At 44.7% G+C, this 17,856-nt stretch overlaps 1 protein-coding gene across 3 annotated transcripts in view; it reads right to left on the bottom strand.

Annotated features, from left to right (window-relative positions):
- The window catches only part of LOC144983713 (NLR family CARD domain-containing protein 3-like), a 66,094-nt gene that overhangs the window by 1,558 nt on the left and 46,680 nt on the right, over positions 1-17,856 (bottom strand). The window contains exon 14 of one of the 3 annotated variants that reach the window (XM_078930857.1): positions 16,817-17,705. The exons of the other annotated variants lie outside the window; for them this stretch is intronic. Within the exon in view, the coding sequence (XP_078786983.1) occupies positions 17,678-17,705 (28 nt within the window). The 3' untranslated portion in view covers positions 16,817-17,677. Of the gene's footprint in view, positions 1-16,816; positions 17,706-17,856 lie in introns of those variants that run through there. 3 annotated transcript variants of the gene reach the window in all.

The raw sequence follows: 17,856 nt of genomic DNA, 5'->3' as shown, positions 1-17,856 counted from the left end.
CTGGGTTGGCATCTCTGGATCTGCCCTACGTTGGCTCAAGTCTTATCTAGAAGACAGAAAATATTATGTTGAAATTGGGAGTTGTGTCTCAGACTACATGGCAGAAGAAAGATCCTGTTCCCGCTGAGGAGGAAGCATCTTACTGCTGGTTTTAGAGCGGTTGTGGCCGTTGACAAATTATACGTCGATGGGCGGCTGTTCCAAGACCCAGAAATCACACCCTGGCTGTGCTGAAGGCTTTCAGATCCGCGCTGAGAACATCTGCGCTGCCCAGAAGAATTCAGCTAAACGAATTTCAATGAATGGAAAACCGGATCATCAATAACCACACCTCCATCTCAGGAAAAGTCTTTTTCTTCACCTCAGTCCCACTCAAGTCTCTGTTGTTGTTTTGTTGTTCTTTCCTTTCCTTTGCCCCCCCTCCCCCCTCCCCATATGTAAATCACCTAAAAGCAACGCATCCCTGGTAAGTATTTATTTATGTACGGAACGGGGCGTGCGCACACACGGGCATGCACATGCGATCCCGCACACACACGCCGACAAACTGCAAACACCTCACACAGGCTCTAATGGGACGCACGCAACACGCAGCCTACATAGCTAGAAAAGGTTTATGCGCACACATGCACAGCGCTTCTCTGTGCAGTAGGTTTGCACAGCGGGCAAGTGCACACGAACTGGCACACACGCGTTATCTAGCTATACACTTTTCAAATCAGAGCAGTTATGAACAGTCTTAACATCGTTAGCTGGAATGTGCGTGGACTTGGCTCTGGGCCAAAGAGAATGACAGTGTTACAGCACCTGAATGATCTAAAAGCAGATATAGCTCTACTGCAGGAGACCCATTGATCTAACTTATTGGATCATCTCCTGTGCTGCTCACAATTTCAAGTCATGTATTCTGCCAGTTACAACTCCAAACAACGAGGAGTTGCTGTTTTAATTAATAAAAACATTAATGTGACCTGTGATCAGCTCCCAGCCCAGCTCCCAGATCCCAGCCCGTCTGCACCTGGGGCTGGGATCAACCCTTCCCTGGCTCTGGGACGGGGCGGGGCAACCTTCTTGGGGCCCCCAGTCGCTCTGGGTGTCATCCGCTGCGGCTGCGGGGTCTGGGGGGCGGCTTGTCAGCCCTGTCTTGTGGGGGGGCTCTATGGGTACGGAACCTTGGGGCATAGATGGGTCGGGTCCCCGCTGGTGGCAATCGGCGGTTTCCCCGGCCGGTTGGCTGCCTTGGTCCCGTCGAGGCCTGACCAGAGCTCTCCCAGGGCCGGCGCCTGGGGGTGGGGGCCTGGGCTTGCTCCAGGGGGAGCGGCACTTTCTGGCTCCTCTCTCTCTGTGTGGGGTGGGTCGTGCTGGGCCTGGGGCGCCGGCGTCTCGGGGGATGGGACCCCGGGGCTGGGGGACCTGGGCCCCAATGCTGGGGGGGGGGGGGGGGGGGGGGGTGGATGCGGGCAGCTGTTTGACCACCAGGAGACAGTCTACCAGCTGTCCCCAATTTACCCCCTTCCTCATATAATCTCATATTAGGGTGAGGGCGTGGGGGGTTTAGCCTGCGATGCACTTTGGGGGGGGGGGGAGCTACTTGGCAGTGGTCTCCCTCCCATGGTTGCCGTATGGAATGGGCCCCCCCTCTCTCGGTTTTATTTGCACCTTAGACATGTAGGGCCCTTGGTAGGGGGGGTGCTTGGACATCACTGCCAGCAAGCAGCAGATGTCCTCCTAGCACCCTACCCGCCAATTTTAACCGCACCTTAGACATTTAGGGCCCCTTGGTGGGGAGGGTGAGGGGACATTACTGTGAGTAATCATAAATGTCCCCTCAGTGCCCTACCTGCCAATTTTAACTGCACCCCCTTAGTACACACACTTTTTACTCCTCAAATCATACATTCAAACATAAACACACACACATGCACACATACACCCTCACAAACACACACACACGCACACACATTTTGCAAGGAAGGTGGGACCCAGGACCATCTGTCCCCTACCCCATCCCTGGTGGGGGGTACTGGGCCCTTGGCAATGGCGGCCGTGTCCCCTGGGTGCCGGTTTCCTGGGCCCGGTGGTGCTCTCTCCGCGTAGGGAAGGGGTTCAAATTACACCTGAGCGGGGGGTGTCCTTATCCCTGTGGGGTGGGTCCTGGGGCCTCATTTATAAAACTTTGCGTAGGATTTGCGTCAGAAGTGGCGTACGGATGAAACATAGGACGTGCGTACGCACAGAAATATTCGGATTTATAAAACCGTGCGCACGCACATCCTACGCATCTTTCCCTTAATAAATCACAACCAATTCTAAATGCAGCGCAGCTTTTTGCGGCTTCATGACACGCCCATAGTTGCCCATAAATAGTCCGTGAAACGCCCACAAATGAATATTCATTGATTGTGAAATCATGGCAAACACAGAGAGGAAATGAAATAAAACTTAACTTCGCTCAATGTGAAGTAGAAGTTATCATTGCCGAGGTGGAAAAGAGGATAAAAGTGTTGTTTGGAGGGCACAGTGTGGGCATTACTAATGCCAAAAAGGCACGTGAGTGGCAAACGGTGGCAGACGCCAAATGCTGTAGCCTCACAACCTCGGACAGTGGCCAAATTAAAAAAGAAATGGTCGGACATCAAAGTTGAGGCAAAAAAACGTCTGGCGCTGCATCTCCAGAGTGTGTCTGCCACGGGTGGGTGGGGGGGGGGGACACCGGAACTGACCCCTCCTGATGAGAGACTGGCGGCAATAATTGGGGAATCCCTTAAGTGGAGTGGACAATTAATGCATCTCTCTCCATCTATCCATCTGTCTCTCTAATTGCACCTATATCTGCTCTGCCAGACGGACACAATGACGAGAATATCAGTTTTGTACATTATTTCGTTCTGTTAACTATATTATTTATGAAGATGAATTGCACAACATGCCAATGTTGCAGAACATATTTCACTTTATGCAAATATGTGTTCATTTGAATTTCTGTTGTAAATTTCGTTTTATTTTTTTATTTTTATTTGTTTAACTGCTGATCGATCAAACGGGTGTTCATGTAGGCTGTTAATTATAAGACTTGCTTTGTGAAGTCGGCCGTCCTCTTGCCGGAGGGCAAGAGGACGGCCAAAGAGGAGATATATGGATGTCTTAACAGAGGACATGAAGTTGGCTAACGTTAGGGTAGAAGATGTTCATGATAGAGTGAGGTGGAAAAGGATGATTCGCTGTGGCGACCCCTGATGGGAAAAGCCGAAAGAGAAAGAAGAAGCTTTGTGAAGTCGTCATGTAATTTCTGAGAGGCAGTATTCATTTACACTTTCACGTGTTTCTTCCATCTGCCGACGGTGTCGCCGTTTCTCATTTCAGCTGTTTTTGCGCACACGCCTGGGTCAGAGCTTGCGTGAAGGACCGCACATTTTCCCATCAAGTTTGCTTTTTATAAATCTCAACTATTGCGTAGAGAGTGGCGTACGCCTTCTTTTGTGCGTACGCAACATTTAAAAATGAGGCCCCTGGTCCTTGCCCCTGGGCCCCGCCCAATTTCCAACTGTGGCCGAGCCTGGTCGGGCCATAACACCCCTCGTGGGCCCCCCTCTTCCCCGGGGTGCCCCCCTCCTGGGTGGGGGCGGCTGGCCCCTGCCTTGTTCCTTCTTGGACCTACCATGGGCCGGGTGGGTAGCTGCTTGGAGTGCGGAGCGGGTCTCCCTTTGGAGGTCCTGGCTCGTATCTGGGGTTGGGGCGGGGGGATGCCCGGAACTTCTGGGTGGTGATGAAGGGCTCGTCTGGGGCTGTGGGCACCCTTCTTGGGTGGGGCCCTGTGTTGGGCCCTCCCGGCGCGGCGGGGGGGCTGCTCTGCTGGTTGGGCTGGGGCGGCGCTATCTTTCCCCCCATGCCTCCCTGCTCTCTGGCTCTGGGGGCCTTGCATCGGTCCTGCTGGCCCTGGCATTGGTGGCGGATGTGATCGCCCGGGGGGCGGTTGTTCTCTGCCTGCTGCCGTGTGGCGTTGGGGGGTTCAGGCTGCTGCTGCGGCGGGGGTCTTGGTGTGGGGATGGCTGGTCACTCCCCCTCCTTCTTTTCACATTCCACCGTCCATTTTAGAAGAACATAAACACTCGCCTGAGCACAGGTGTTAGCTCATCTTTACACTAATAGTTTGCATGATTGAATGAATGAAATATTTCACACCAGTTAGTTTGAAGGTATAAGTATGTGTGTGTGAGCACTATCTGTTTTGTGTACATGTTGACAAGTGGACATTTCTGCAGCTAACAGGTGTGTTGATAACATTTGAGTGTGTTTGTGGACAGGCCCCGCCCCTTTGAGATTTGTACTACATTTGAACCTTACCGTAATGATAAACAACCAGTAAACCTGTTGCTTTATGCTGGTTCTTGGTTTTACCTCCCCCTCCTATTATCACCCTCTTACCCCCCCCCCTTTCTAACATCCCTCTCTCTTCTTCCCTTCTTTCCTTTTCCGTCCGGTCCAACACCAAAGATTTCAAATATGATTGAAATTAATAAAGTTTGGCCTCAATTACAAAAGGGGTTTATTCAGACATACCTCTGGTTTGTCAGAATATTAATAACCCCTGTTGTTAAAGTAAAACATGTCCAACACAAGATGCCGTCAGCTCTCATCTGTTTGCCCAGCTGTTGGACAGGACAAGTTTAAAGAAATTAAAAAAATAAATAAAAAGAAAGTCGGCAAAAAAATAAATAAACATTTCTGCGTGGAGTCAAACTCACAATTTCCACATGAGTTAAACATAAAGTTCAGCTGCTTTAACCTCTATACCATAGCAGAAAACTATGGATTCATGAACATTACAGCATTTTTGACGTCCATATGTGACACATCAGAACGCCGTTCTGGACATGTGGTTTGTCCGTGATAAAACGACAGTTTTTACACCCGTCTTAGGACAACAAAAGACGGTGTGAATTATGTTCTACTTTTGAAATGTAAGTAAGTAAGTAAGTAAGTAAGTTTTATTTATATAGCGCCTTTCACAGATAAAATCACAAAGCGCTGAACAATAAAAAATATACAATCCAGTAAAAGCAGAAAAACAATCAATTAAATATAATGTAAGCAAAATTAAATTGAAGAAAAATAAACATAGAATAAAAGTAACAATAAAACCAGTCAGCTAAAAGCATTTTTGAATAAAAGTGTCTTCAGTTGACTTTTAAAAGAATCGACGGTGTCGGCCACACGAAAGGACAGAGGGAGGGCATTCCAGAGTCTGGGGGCTGCTGCCTGGAACGACCGGTTACCTCTGGTTTTATACTTGGTCTTAAAAATCTTTAAAAGATTTTGATCTGAGGATCGGAGGGCTCGGCTCGAAGCGTAGGGACAGAGCAAATTCTGATAAATATTTTGGGATCTGTCCATTTAAAGCTCTGTAGGTTAAAACTAAAATTTTAAAATCAATACGCCACTTGATTGGGAGCCAGTGCAAGGAGGATAAAATGGGGGTAATATGTGCCCTTTTGTCTGATCCTGTTAAAAGCCTTGCAGCAGTGTTTTGAACTAACTGAAGACGGTTAAGAACAGATTTATTAAAACAAGTAAAAAGAGAATTACAATAATCTAAACGAGAAGAAATAAAAGCATGGATAACCATCTCTAAATAAAAACGCCCGCAGTTTTGCTATGTTACGTAAATGATAAAAACAGTTTCTAATTAAAAGGCTGGAATGATGATCCAAAGACATTGACTGGTCAAACCATACACCAAGATTTCTGATACAGGGCTGTACAGAGGAGCTCAAAGAACCAAGATGCTGGGAAATTATTGGGGTTTTGTTTTCTGGGGCAACTATTAGTGTTTCTGTCTTTTCTGGGTTTAGCTGTAGACTGTTACTTGTGAGCCAAGATTTAACCCAAGCAAGGCAATCTAGTAGATCCGTAAGTTTGTGGAGTTCTGAGTCATTGAAGGAGCAGTACAGCTGAATATCATCGGCATAGAAATGGTATGACACATTTTTAAAGTTATTTAAAAGCTTTCAAAGTGGGTAGATGTACATTAAAAACAAAAGTGGTCCTAAAACAGATCCCTGAGGCACACCATGTAGGAGTGGAGAGGTATTAGAAAGCATGCCATTTATATAAACAGAGAATGTTCTGGTAGGTAGGAGGTAAACCACTTTAAAACAAACCCAGCAATACCAAACTCATTTTCTAATCTGCCCAACAGTTTTTTATGATCAACAGTGTCAAATGCTAAGGATAAGTCTAAAAGAACCAAAACTGTATATTTTCCAGCGTCAGCAGCCATCTGTATATCATTTGAAACTTTAAGTAAAGTGGTCTCCGTGGAATGCATCTTTCTAAAACCAGATTGGCATTTATCGAAGAGTTCATAGTTGTTTAAAAAAGATGTTAACTGTTCTGCCACTATCTTCTCCAAGACTTTTGAAAGTAAAGGTAATTTTGAAATTGGCCTATAATTGGAGGGTTGTGATGGATCCAGGTTGGGCTTTTTTAAGATGGGACTTATCGCTGCCTGTTTAAAGAAGTTTGGGACAGTCCCAGTGGAGAGAGGCAGATTAATCATTTTAACAAGAAATGGGGCAATTAGGTCAATAACTTTAAAAAAACATAGATGATGGCAATATGTCTAGGGGACATGAGGATGGCTTCATCTTTTTCAATACGACCATGACTTTGTCTATTAAAATGGCAGAAAAGTTAGACCAAGAGTAGTTTAAAGAGGCTACAATAGTGGTATTCTCATTGGATGCTTTTAGGTTTAATTTGAGCTCATTCGCCTTATTTACAAAATATCGTAGGAATCTGTTGCAATCGTCAGTAGTGTAAACAGGAACAGGTGGAGCTGAGGGTGAAACAATGTTTTGAATGGTATTAAAGAAAACTTTGGGATTTCTCTTGTTCATATGTACTAGGTCAGAGAAATACTTAGATCTGGCGAGCTTAATCATATTATTTAGTGTCCCAGTCATCTCCTTTAAATGCAGTCTGTGTACTTCCAGGTTAGTGGACTTCCACAAGCGTTCCACCTGGCGACATGTTCTTCTGAAAGCGGCAATCTCTTCATTTAACCAGGGACGAGGAGAGTTAGAAGATGTTTCAGTTTTAAGCTTCATAGGTGTCACTATATCCAAAACAGTCAGGCAATGACCATTAAAATGATTGATAAGATTTTCTACATTGTCACAATAATCAATAAGATTAAGATGAAACAGTTTTGAAAACTGTTCAACAACAGTGTGATTTATAATACACCTTTGAGATACCACTTTATGGGAGTTATTGGACACATGACTGGATATGTTAAAATAAACACAGAAATGGTCAGTCGCATGAACATCCACTACATTCAGAGCCCGTATATCTAGGCCGAAGGAAAAAACAAGATCTAAGATGTGACCTTTGTTGTGTGTGGGACTAGAAACATGTTGCTTTAGGCTAAAAGAATCAGTGAGTGTTAAAAATTCAGAAGCTACCTTACAAGATGGGTCATCAACATGCAAATTAAAATCACCAAGAATTAAAACCTTTTCAAATTTGATAAGAATAGATAAAATTTCAGAAAATTCATTTAAAAATTCTCTAGCAGAACCAGGGGGACGATAGACTAAAATACAATAAAAGAAGTCTAAATTTCCAACTTTAGTCATTTGGAGCTCAAATGAGTTGAAATGATCCGGCTTCATATGCCTGCAATGGAAGGAATTGCGGTGGATGAGCGCAAGGCCTCCTCCACGCCGTTCAACCCGAGGTGTTCCAAAAACAGAGCAGTCAGGGGGACATAGTTCATTTAAATGGAAGTAGTCCTGCTCCTGCTGCCAAGTCTCTGTGATGGCCATGAAGTCAAGATTTTCAGATGTGAACAAGTCACTCAGATAATGAGCTTTGTTCGAGATTGAGCATGCATTCAAAAGAGCAAACCGTGTTTGTTCTTTGCAAGGGCCTGAAGGTTTGTGCTGTTCAGTGGTGCAACATAGCGAATCCTGAGTACTATCCACAGTGAAGGTTTGCAGGGGGTGGCTGATGAGGCAGGGATGAGAGGGTCCTCTGGAAATAGGATGGTATTGAAAGCGAGGCCTGATGATGACAGGGATCTTATCAGAAGGGGGGGAGCTGCTGACACAACTGGAAGGTGGAGTTGATTGTCAATCATAAAGTATGTAGGACTGAACAGCATAAATTATGTTTGCTCCTCTTGTTAAAATAAAATATGTCCAACACAAGAGGCCCTCAGCTCTCATCTGTTTGCCTAGCTGTTGGACAGGACAAGTTAAAAAAAAAAAAAAAATAAATAAATAAATAAATTATGTTTGCTGTTAAAAATTTTGTTCCCAGATGGTTTATGGGAGACCATCGCGTTGGTAAAAGGAACAGCAATCCCAAAAAAGATTAAAATTGTCAATAAAGCCAAAATTGTAGCAGAGGGAAGAGTGTTTAAGCCAGTTGGTGAGCGCTAAAATCCTGCTAAACCTCTCTGCTCCATGGCCTAGTGTGGGGAGAGGGCTGGAAATAAAAACTGATTTCCCACATGAGGCTAAAAATGTAAACAAATCCAAAAAATCCAACTTTGTGAGCTCTGACTGACTGCGTGAAGTGTCATTGGTTCCTATATGGATGATAATTCTGGTTATTGTAGGAGGTGCAGTTTGTAAGAGTCCAGAAAGTTTATCCAGTAGGGTGGGCACTGTGGCACCAGGAAAGCAATGGGTGGTTGCATTAAAAAATCTACAACGCCTAATGATTGAGTCTCCTACCAAGAGTGATGTTGGGGCAAACAAAGGTTGTGGATAGGAAAATGGATGCTGCTGAGAGATAGGTGCAGGTGAGGCAAAAGATGGGGGAACACACTGGGCTGGGGCCGGAGCGGATGGATGATGGCTCAAAGCCACACTGGGAGAAGGACAGCTATCAGCGGCCGAAACACCCACAACATGCAAGCTCCGCGCCGTGCAGGTGTCCGAGGAACCTCCTGGGAAGGAGGAGCCAGCGCGATCACCACTGCCGCCAGATCTGGCTGCCGAAGTAAGCGGGCCCGTCGCCGCAGGAGGACAAGCGGGAGTTGGCGAGACACCTGGTGGGCGAGGAGTAGCAGCCGCTGAGGCAGGTGAGACACCAGGAAGAGGAGAGGTGACGGTGGGCGCTGCGACACCTGTCGCAGGGGGGGACGCCGCCAACCCTGGACCCGACGCCCCGATCGCAACCGCAGATGAAGAACCCGCATTATTGGATCCCGAGATGACATGGATTTCGTTCTGCCCGCGGCGGGTGTCAGGGCGTCGACTCACTGCGTCTCTCAGGAGCTGTCGGCGTTTAGCGGAAGAAGGGCCTCCAGATGCCGGGTTGCCTTCTTTCTCAGTCCGAGAAGCGACAGGGCGAGGGTTTTTCCTGCGGAGTGGAGGAGCCGCTTTCAGGATGTCATCAGATGTTGGACCTGACAGGACGTTGAAACGGTTGGAAAGAACGAGGTCATCGCGGTCCAAGGCTTTCTTCCTGCGGCACACCACCTCAGTCCAAAGTGGTTTTGCTCAAGGAAGGCCGCGGCGAGATGTCAGGGTCCCAGTGAACTGTATCTTCCAGGGCCGCTTTCAGTGAGGCAATATGCATGGACTGTTGATGCGCTATGTCCAGCAAAGAGTTCAACAGATCATTTTTCGACCTCAACTCATCAGAGAGTTTCTGGATATCCTTTTTGAGGTAAGTGATCTGTGTATCAGTATTTTCTGAAGCTGTCAAGGGAGACACAGAGACAGTGGCAGTAGCAGCAGCAGCCATCTTGATTTCAGTCTGAGCTCAGGCTCGTGTCTCATAGCAAGGAGTGAAAGAGGGACAATACATGAATCGCACTGCACCAAACAGAGGCATGGAGAACTAAATGATAAATTATGATCAAGAATAGAGGAGAGGAAGGGTAGAAGTAGAAAAGAAAAGAGGACAGAACCCCAGTGCACCATAGTTACCCCAGCTTCAACTTCTAGCAGCCTTTAAAACAAATAGTTATTGAGTTTAATTTAAACAAATTAACATTAAGTTAAATAATCTCTGAATACTAACTAGTCTGACAATAATCCTGTCCAGAGAGGAATGTTTTCAGTCTAACTTTGAATGTAGAATCTGAGTCGACCTCTCTTCCATGAGCTGGGAGTTTATTCCAGAAAACAGGGGCTTGGTGGCTAAACGCTCTACCTCCAACCGTACTTTTACTAATTCTAGGAACCACAAGCAGTCCTGCATTTAGTGAGTGAAGTGTTCTCATTGGATGGTAAGGGACTATGAGGTCCTTAATATAGGACGGGGCCATTCCATGTAAGGCCTTATAGGTTAACAGGAGGATCTTGAACTTGATTCTGGAATCAACTGGGAGCCAATGGAGCGAAACTAACACAGGAGTGATGTGATCTCTTCTGCTAGTTCCTGCTAACAATCTAGCTGCTGCGTTCTGAACAAGCTGGAGACTTCTTAAGGAACTCTTAGGACATGCTGCTAACAAGGAGTTACAGTAATCCAGCCTCGACGTAACAAATGCTTGGATGAGTTTTCACTCTAAGAAAAGTATATTTCTGATCTTAGCAATATTCCACAGGTGAAAAAAGGCAGTTCTACATGCCTGAGATATGTGAGCCTTAAATGATAAATCCTGGTCAAATAAAACCCCAAGGTTTCTAACTGTGGAATTGGGGGCTATACTTATGCCATCCAAGGAGACTATCTGAGCAGACAGAGCATCTCTGAGGTTTTTAGGTCCAAGTATAATGACCTCAGTTTTTTCTGGGTTCAAGAGGAGGTCATTCATTATCATCCAGGTCTTGATGTCACTGATGCAGGCGTTCAGTTTCTCTATCTGGTCATTCTGGTCAGGCTTCATGGATAAATACAACTGCGTATCGTCGGCATAACAATGAAAATTAATGCTGTGTTTCCTGATTATGTTTCCTAGGGGTAGCATATAAAGCGTAAACAGGATGGGTCCCAAGACTGAGCCCTGTGGGACTCCATAGTTGACTCGAGTGCAATGAGAGGAATGGCCATTTACATTAACAAACTGATACCTATCGGACAGATAGGATTTAAACCACTGGAGAGCAGATCCTCTGATCCCTATGTCCTGCTATAGTCTATGGAGTAAAATACCGTGGTCGATAGTGTCAAAGGCTGCACTGAGGTCCAACAGGACCAGAATAGAAAGTAGTCCCTTTTCTGAGGCCAATAACAAGTCATTAGAGACTCTAACTAGTGCAGTTTCCGTACTGTGGTGAGGTCTAAACCCCGACTGAAAGTCTTCAAAGTGGCTGTTGTCCTGTAGGTGGCAGTAAAGCTGCTTAACTACAACTCTTTCTAGGATTTTAGAAATAAAGGGCAGGTTTGATATCGGTCTATAGTTGGCCAAGATGCTAGGATCCAAACTGGTCTTTTTTTAGAAGAGGTTTAACAACTGCATATTTAAAAGACTGTGGCACGTAACCCGTTTCCAGAGAGGCATTTATCATTGTTAATATGGGATCATTAATTAGGGGAAAAGTTTCTTTAAAAAGTCTAGTAGGAATTGGGTCTAACAGACACGTTGAGGATTTGGAGGACGTAATAATTGATGTTATTTCCGCTTGATCCACAGCAGTGAAGCAGTCCAATGTTACAGAGGTTTCTATGGATGCCTCCATTTCTACCGCTTCAGCCTGTTCTGGGCTGATAGTATGAATAACTTGATTTAACTTATGTCTAATATTTGAGATTTTACTATCGAAAAATGTAAGAAAATCATCAGAGCTGAGAGAAACAGGAACATGTGGTTCTACTGAGCTCTGACTGCCAGTTAATTTAGCAATAGTGCTAAAAAGAAATCTTGGATTGTTTCCATTCTCTGATATTAAGGTTGAATAGTACTGGCTTCTAGCTCTACGCAGAGCTTTTTTATAATTTAATAGGCTATGTTTCCAGATATCCAGAGACTGCTCTGAACCGGAGCGGCGCCATTCTCTTTCCAACTTACGGGTTTCTTGTTTAAGAGAACGAGTTTCAGCGTTAAACCACGGTGCTACTTGGTTTTGTCTGACGAACTTAGGTTTCAAGGGGGCAACAACTTCGAGTGTACTCCTGAGGGGCTTGTAAGGCATCATTAACAAAGTGGTCATTTATACTAGGACTGATACTATGGGAGCTGGTCTCAGAGTATTTTCTCAGAATATCACTAAGTACTGGCTGAACTGTGTGTTTAAACTCAGACACAGAACGGTCAGTTAAGGTTCTTCTAAGCTGTTTCTTATTCACTGGGACAGAAGGATGTTCCAGTGTAAGCTGGAAGGTAATCATAAAGTGATCAGAAATGATGGGGTTAAGAGGAAGGACACTCAGCTGGCTGATCTCTATCCCATGGTTTAGAACAAGGTCCAGGGTTATGACAGTGAGTGGGTTCATTCACACTTTGGGTGAAACCAACATCATCTAATAAAGCTGCAAAAGCCGTTCCTAGGCAGTCACTGGGGTCATCAACATGAATATTAAAATCCCCTAATATTATAATTTGATCAGAATCTAAGACAATAGTCGATAGGAAGTCGGAAAACTCAGTTAAAAATTCTGAATATGGGCCGGGGGGGCGATAAATAATTATGAGTAAAACAGGTTTTCGAGTTTTCCCGTTTGGGTGACTTAAAGACAATATGATGCTTTCAAATCAATTATAAGCATTTTTAACTTTAGGGCTGAGAAGTAAGCTAGACTGTGATATTACTGCCAAACCACCTCCTTTCCCTGAAATCCTGGATTTCTGATAGTTAGCATAAGTGGGGGGGGGGTTGCTTCATGCAATCTAACATAGTCATGTTGTTGGAGCCAAGTTTCTGTTAAGGCTAAAAGACTAAGGTTGTTATCAATGATTAACTCATTGACTAAGAGGGACTTGGAGGAAATGGATCGAATGTTTAATAAACCGCATTTAATTACATCATAATTCTGCTTGTGAGTACTGCTGTCTGTCACTTTAAGGTTTCTATGACGCGCTCCTTTCATTTGTCTTTCAGCACATAAGCTAAAGCTCGAACCTGCTTGACTTTCCCTGCATGGGTTTTGCACCGGCACTAACCCTAAGGGAGGCTCAGAGGAGAGTTTTACACTGCTGCTCTGCGCCCGGGTCTCGTCTCTGGATTGTCAGGTTAACAGACTAAGGCTAGCAGAAATGGTTCTAGGAAGAAGAGCGGCACCGTCCCGGGTGGGATGGATGCCATCTCTCCGCATGAGACCGGGCTTCCCCCAAAACGCGCTCCAGTTATCCACAAAACCAACGCCGTTTTCTGGGCACCATCTAGAAAGCCAGCGGTTAAATGATGAAAAGTGGCTGTACATTTCATCACTGACTAAGTTCGGCAGAGGACCAGAGAAAATTACAGTGTCTGACATCGTCTTAGCTAGTTTACACACCGAAGCTACGTTTAACTTAGCCACCTCTGATTGTCTCCGTCGGGCATCATTACCGCCTGCGTGAATCACGACTTGACAGAACCTGGACTTACTCTGAGCTAACATCCTAAGGTTCCCCTCGATGTCACCAACTCTGGCCCCCGGATAACACCTGACTGTAGCCGCTGGGAGCTCCACGTTTCTAACTTCAGAAGAGCCGATAACCAGAGTTGAGTGTTCAGCGGGTGTGTCGCTGAGGGGGGAGAACCTAGTACTAACGTGGAGTCTCGGGTGCTCTAAGTTTTTGCGTTTAGCACTATGTTTCCTCCCAACCGGTACAAACCCCTGACTGTCTCCCGGCTGTTGGGAGGGCGCTGGGGTGCTAACTAAGTTAGCCCTGGTAGCGCGGCCCGCGCTACGAGTAAAGACCTGGCTAGCCGGCTCAGCTTCCACTGTGCGGAGCCGCGCTTCTAACTGCTCCAGCCTGGCCTCCAAGTCTAACACAAGACTACACTTAACACACCTACCGCTATCTTCACTAAAGGAGGCAGGATCATCACTAAACATATGGCACATGGGGCAGGAGAGAGGAGGAGAGGCGGAAGGAGTGGTGGCCATGCTAGGTTCTAAGCTAAGGCTGGCGGTGTTTAGGTAAAGAGAAGTGGTCTATATAGCAAAATGAGAAAGTGAACAGCAAGCGGTTTAACAGTGGTGTATTCGCTAATAAAAGGTACTAGATGTGAATATTAACCCAGATAACCCTTAGAGTAAGCAATAGTAGTCAGGCTAATGCCAAACAAGAGGACAGCAGTCACACACGACTAGCACTGGGAATAGCTCACCCGGAAATGACGTCACAGGAACCAGCACTGTTTATCAGCGGGGTCTGTGTGGAGAGAGTGCCAGACTTCCGCTTCTTGGGGGTCCACATAGAGGAGGATCTAACCTGGGGAGTAAACACCTCTAAGCTGCTAAAAAAGGCCCAGCAGAGACTGCACTTCCTAAGGGTGCTCAGGAAGAACAACATCCACGTACTGTGTCTGTGTGTGGTTCAACAGATGCAGAGTGGCTTAGAGGAAAGCTCTACAGAGGGTCATTAACACGGCACAGAGGATCATCGGCTGCCCTCTCCTCCCTCTGGAAGAACTCCACAGCTCGCGCTGCCTCAAAAAAGCCCAGGAGATTCTTAAGGACGCTTCAGACCCTGGACACTCCCTCTTTGAACTGTTGCCATCAGGGAGAAGGTTCAGGTCAATCAAAACAAGGACTGACAGTTTTAAGGAAAGTTTTTATCCCGTAGCAATAACTACATTAAACGCTGTAAAGCACAAGCCATAAATGGAAATATGACAGAATGTTCACGCGTGTGTGGGTTATGTCTGCTGTATTTTATATTTTTTTAATGCTATTTATTGTGATTTTATTTTTACTATTTGACTATTTTTGCACCTTAATCTCGTTGTACAATGTTGCAATAACAATAAAGACTATCTATCTATCTATCTATCTATCTATCTATCTATCTATCTATCTATCTATCTATCTATCTATCTATCTATCTATCTATCTATCTATCTATCTATCTATCTATCTATCTATCTATCTATCTATCTATCTATCTATCTATCTATCTATCTATCTATCTATCTATCTATCTATCTATCTATCAATATCAGACTAGTTAGTCAATTATTCAATCAACAAGGTCAACTTTACACTTAGACCGAATTCCTTCAGTTCTACCAGATCCCTGTTTCTGGGAAGGACTTTTCTGTTGTTCTTGATGCTGTGTCCTCAACCTCACCTATCTCTATAAAGGATCTCCATCTGCTCCCCAACCACAGCTTCACATGACGGACACTGCTGTGGAAAACTCTGCTTCTCAACTTTGAGAAACCAAAACAAATCGTCTGAAGACTGTTCCAGCAGGAGCTAAGAACGGAATCACTTCATGGTCAAATGTGTTGGGAAAAGTTTTGGCTTCTGCCAAACAAATATCTAATAAGCAACAAAGTGAAAGAGGTTTCATTCAAGATCATTCAGGTTTTATCCAACAAATCAGTATATGCAAAGGCTAAAAAGGGATATTGATAAAAACTGTTCTTTCTGTTCTCAGTCTGAGGAAAAGTTGGTGCATTTCTTTTGGACCTGCAAGTCCACTGAAAAAATATGGAACAAATAAACAAACCTGATAAAAACTCAAATTTATTCACATCTTACATCAACATGGAAAAACATCTTATTTGGTTACGTTAATTATGATAATACATTTATGGGAGCCGGTTTAGCTCGTGCAGGTGTGCGGCGCCTTCCATCCTTGAAACCAAGGTTCGAATCAGGGCTGCTCCCTGTTCCCTTCTCTACTTCTGTGCCGGTCCCAAACCCGGTTGCTTTGAGAGGGTTGCGTCAGGAAGGGCATCCGGCGTAAAACATTGCCAAGTTTACCATGCAACTTGTTCGCTGTGGCGACCCCTGATGGGAAAAGCCGACAGAGGAAGAAGAATTATGATAATACATTTCTATTTCCTATTTTATTTTATAAATATTCTGATTTTATTAACCAAGTATTATATTCACAAATGACTATTAAAATGTATCACCTTGCTCAGCTTCATAAATTAATATAAGTTTATTTTCCTGGCGTTTACTTTGATCATTTGATGTACAGTTTATTGTTCCTTGTTCTTTTGCCAGATGTCACCTTTGTTCTGAATCAATAAAAAGAAAAAAAAAATTCTGAGCGATCATGCTGCCTTTTTTAAACAGCGCACCCCTGTTCTGTGTCCTGATTGGCTGGAGACCCTGTCAATCAACCTCCTCAGTCCGTGCCGTGTCTCCTGAACAGGAACGTGGAGCTCTTCAGATCAGAAATCTTTAATCAATCAGATCTTTGTTTTCATTCTTAGTTCCTGGAACTACTTTCTATGAAGGTTTGAGAATTTAAACAAGAGAAGAGGGTGAAAATGTTCGTGCTTGTCTGAGAAATGTGTATTTATGGAGAGAGCAGTTTTGATGCCATAAGCGTCTGTAATGGTAAATGGCGTATACTTGTATAGCACTTTTCTTCCTACAAGGACAAAGTGCTTTACAGTCACGGACCCATTCACCCAGTCACACACACATTCCGCTGCACTCCCAAACACAGGCGCCCACCTACCACCAGAGGCAAGGTGGGGTTCAGTGTCTTGCCCAAGGACACTTTGACTCATGGGGCTGAATCAGACTGTGGATTTCACCGATCACTGTTATTTTTAGAATGTAACTCCTGCAATAAACGAGAAACTCTGTTCTGGTGAAAAGGTAATAAAGATATATGTGATTAGCTGCAGCAGAAGACATAGAAATGTGCTTTTTCAGTATTACTGGATGAACAGACATGCAGGACACAACACAGCTGCTCAGTTTGAGCACAAACTGTTAGACGAGTGATGAGCTGCAGCTTCAGAGTCTTTATTAGAATTATGATGGGAGATGATCCACTGTTTATTTTTTTAATGTATCAATAGATTTTTCTCATGAATTTTTGTCTTTGAAAATCATAGTGTTATTTGGTCATTGTTTTATTTCATAAATAATGTTATTTTATTCAAAGGATCATGAATGAATGAAACTTTATTCAAATAGAACTATACAACTCCTTGAAGGAACCAAAGGGCTTAACAATAAAAAAAGATCTAAAATGGGAACAAAAGCTTTAAATTCAAAACTCTAGAATATTTTGTTTTAGAATATCATTTTCAATCCAAATGTTTTCCTCTACATTCCATGTTGTATCATTCTCACTCCACACATCTGCTCCTGGTCCGGCCCTTCTATCCAATTTTAAACCCAATGTGGCCCCCCAGCTAAAATGATTGCCCACCCCTGGTTTAGAGAAACCGTCCAGGTTTACTTTGAACCAAGAGGAAACTTTTTTACAAACACCTTTAAAATGGAAACTAACTGGAGCCAGGTTAGTTTACCAGCTATTTACTGGTTGTTGTTACAAATTCATATCAGAGTTTATTTGCAGGAAACGACCAAACTTCACAATTTGACCCCATAGTGACGTTTCAGAAGTTAGAATTAGAGGAAGTGCAGTTCTCCATCAGTCCACTGGGGGAGCTGCAGCCCCATAACTGAGAGACAGTGGAGCTGATCTCAGATCAGTTCCTGCTGCAGCTCTGACACTCATCTCCACTTCCTCTGATTCCTCCATCACTCTGCTCTCCACCTCCCAGGAACACCGTCCAGTCACCACATCTCTGCAGACCAGCTGCTGTTGCTGCTCCTCTCTGCTCCTCCAGGAGGAACATCAGACCCACAAGCTCCTTCCCTCCCACCTGCAGAGAGAAAGTAGAGAGACAGAGATGAAGGAGTGTCTCCTGATCCTGGTCTGTCAGTCAGTGATGCAGCACAGCAGCAGAAAGAGCAGCAGGAGCTTCAGTCCTGTTCAGAGCAGCAGCTTCCTGTCATCTTCACCTGTTGGAGCTT

The sequence above is a fragment of the Oryzias latipes genome, chromosome 2 (genome assembly GCF_053564925.1).
Source record: "Oryzias latipes strain Hd-rR chromosome 2, Olatipes_Hd-rR_3.1".
Classification (NCBI taxonomy): Eukaryota; Metazoa; Chordata; class Actinopteri; order Beloniformes; family Adrianichthyidae; genus Oryzias; species Oryzias latipes.
The sequence above is the reverse complement of the archived record's forward strand: the minus strand, read 5'-3'. Positions and strand labels throughout refer to the sequence as shown.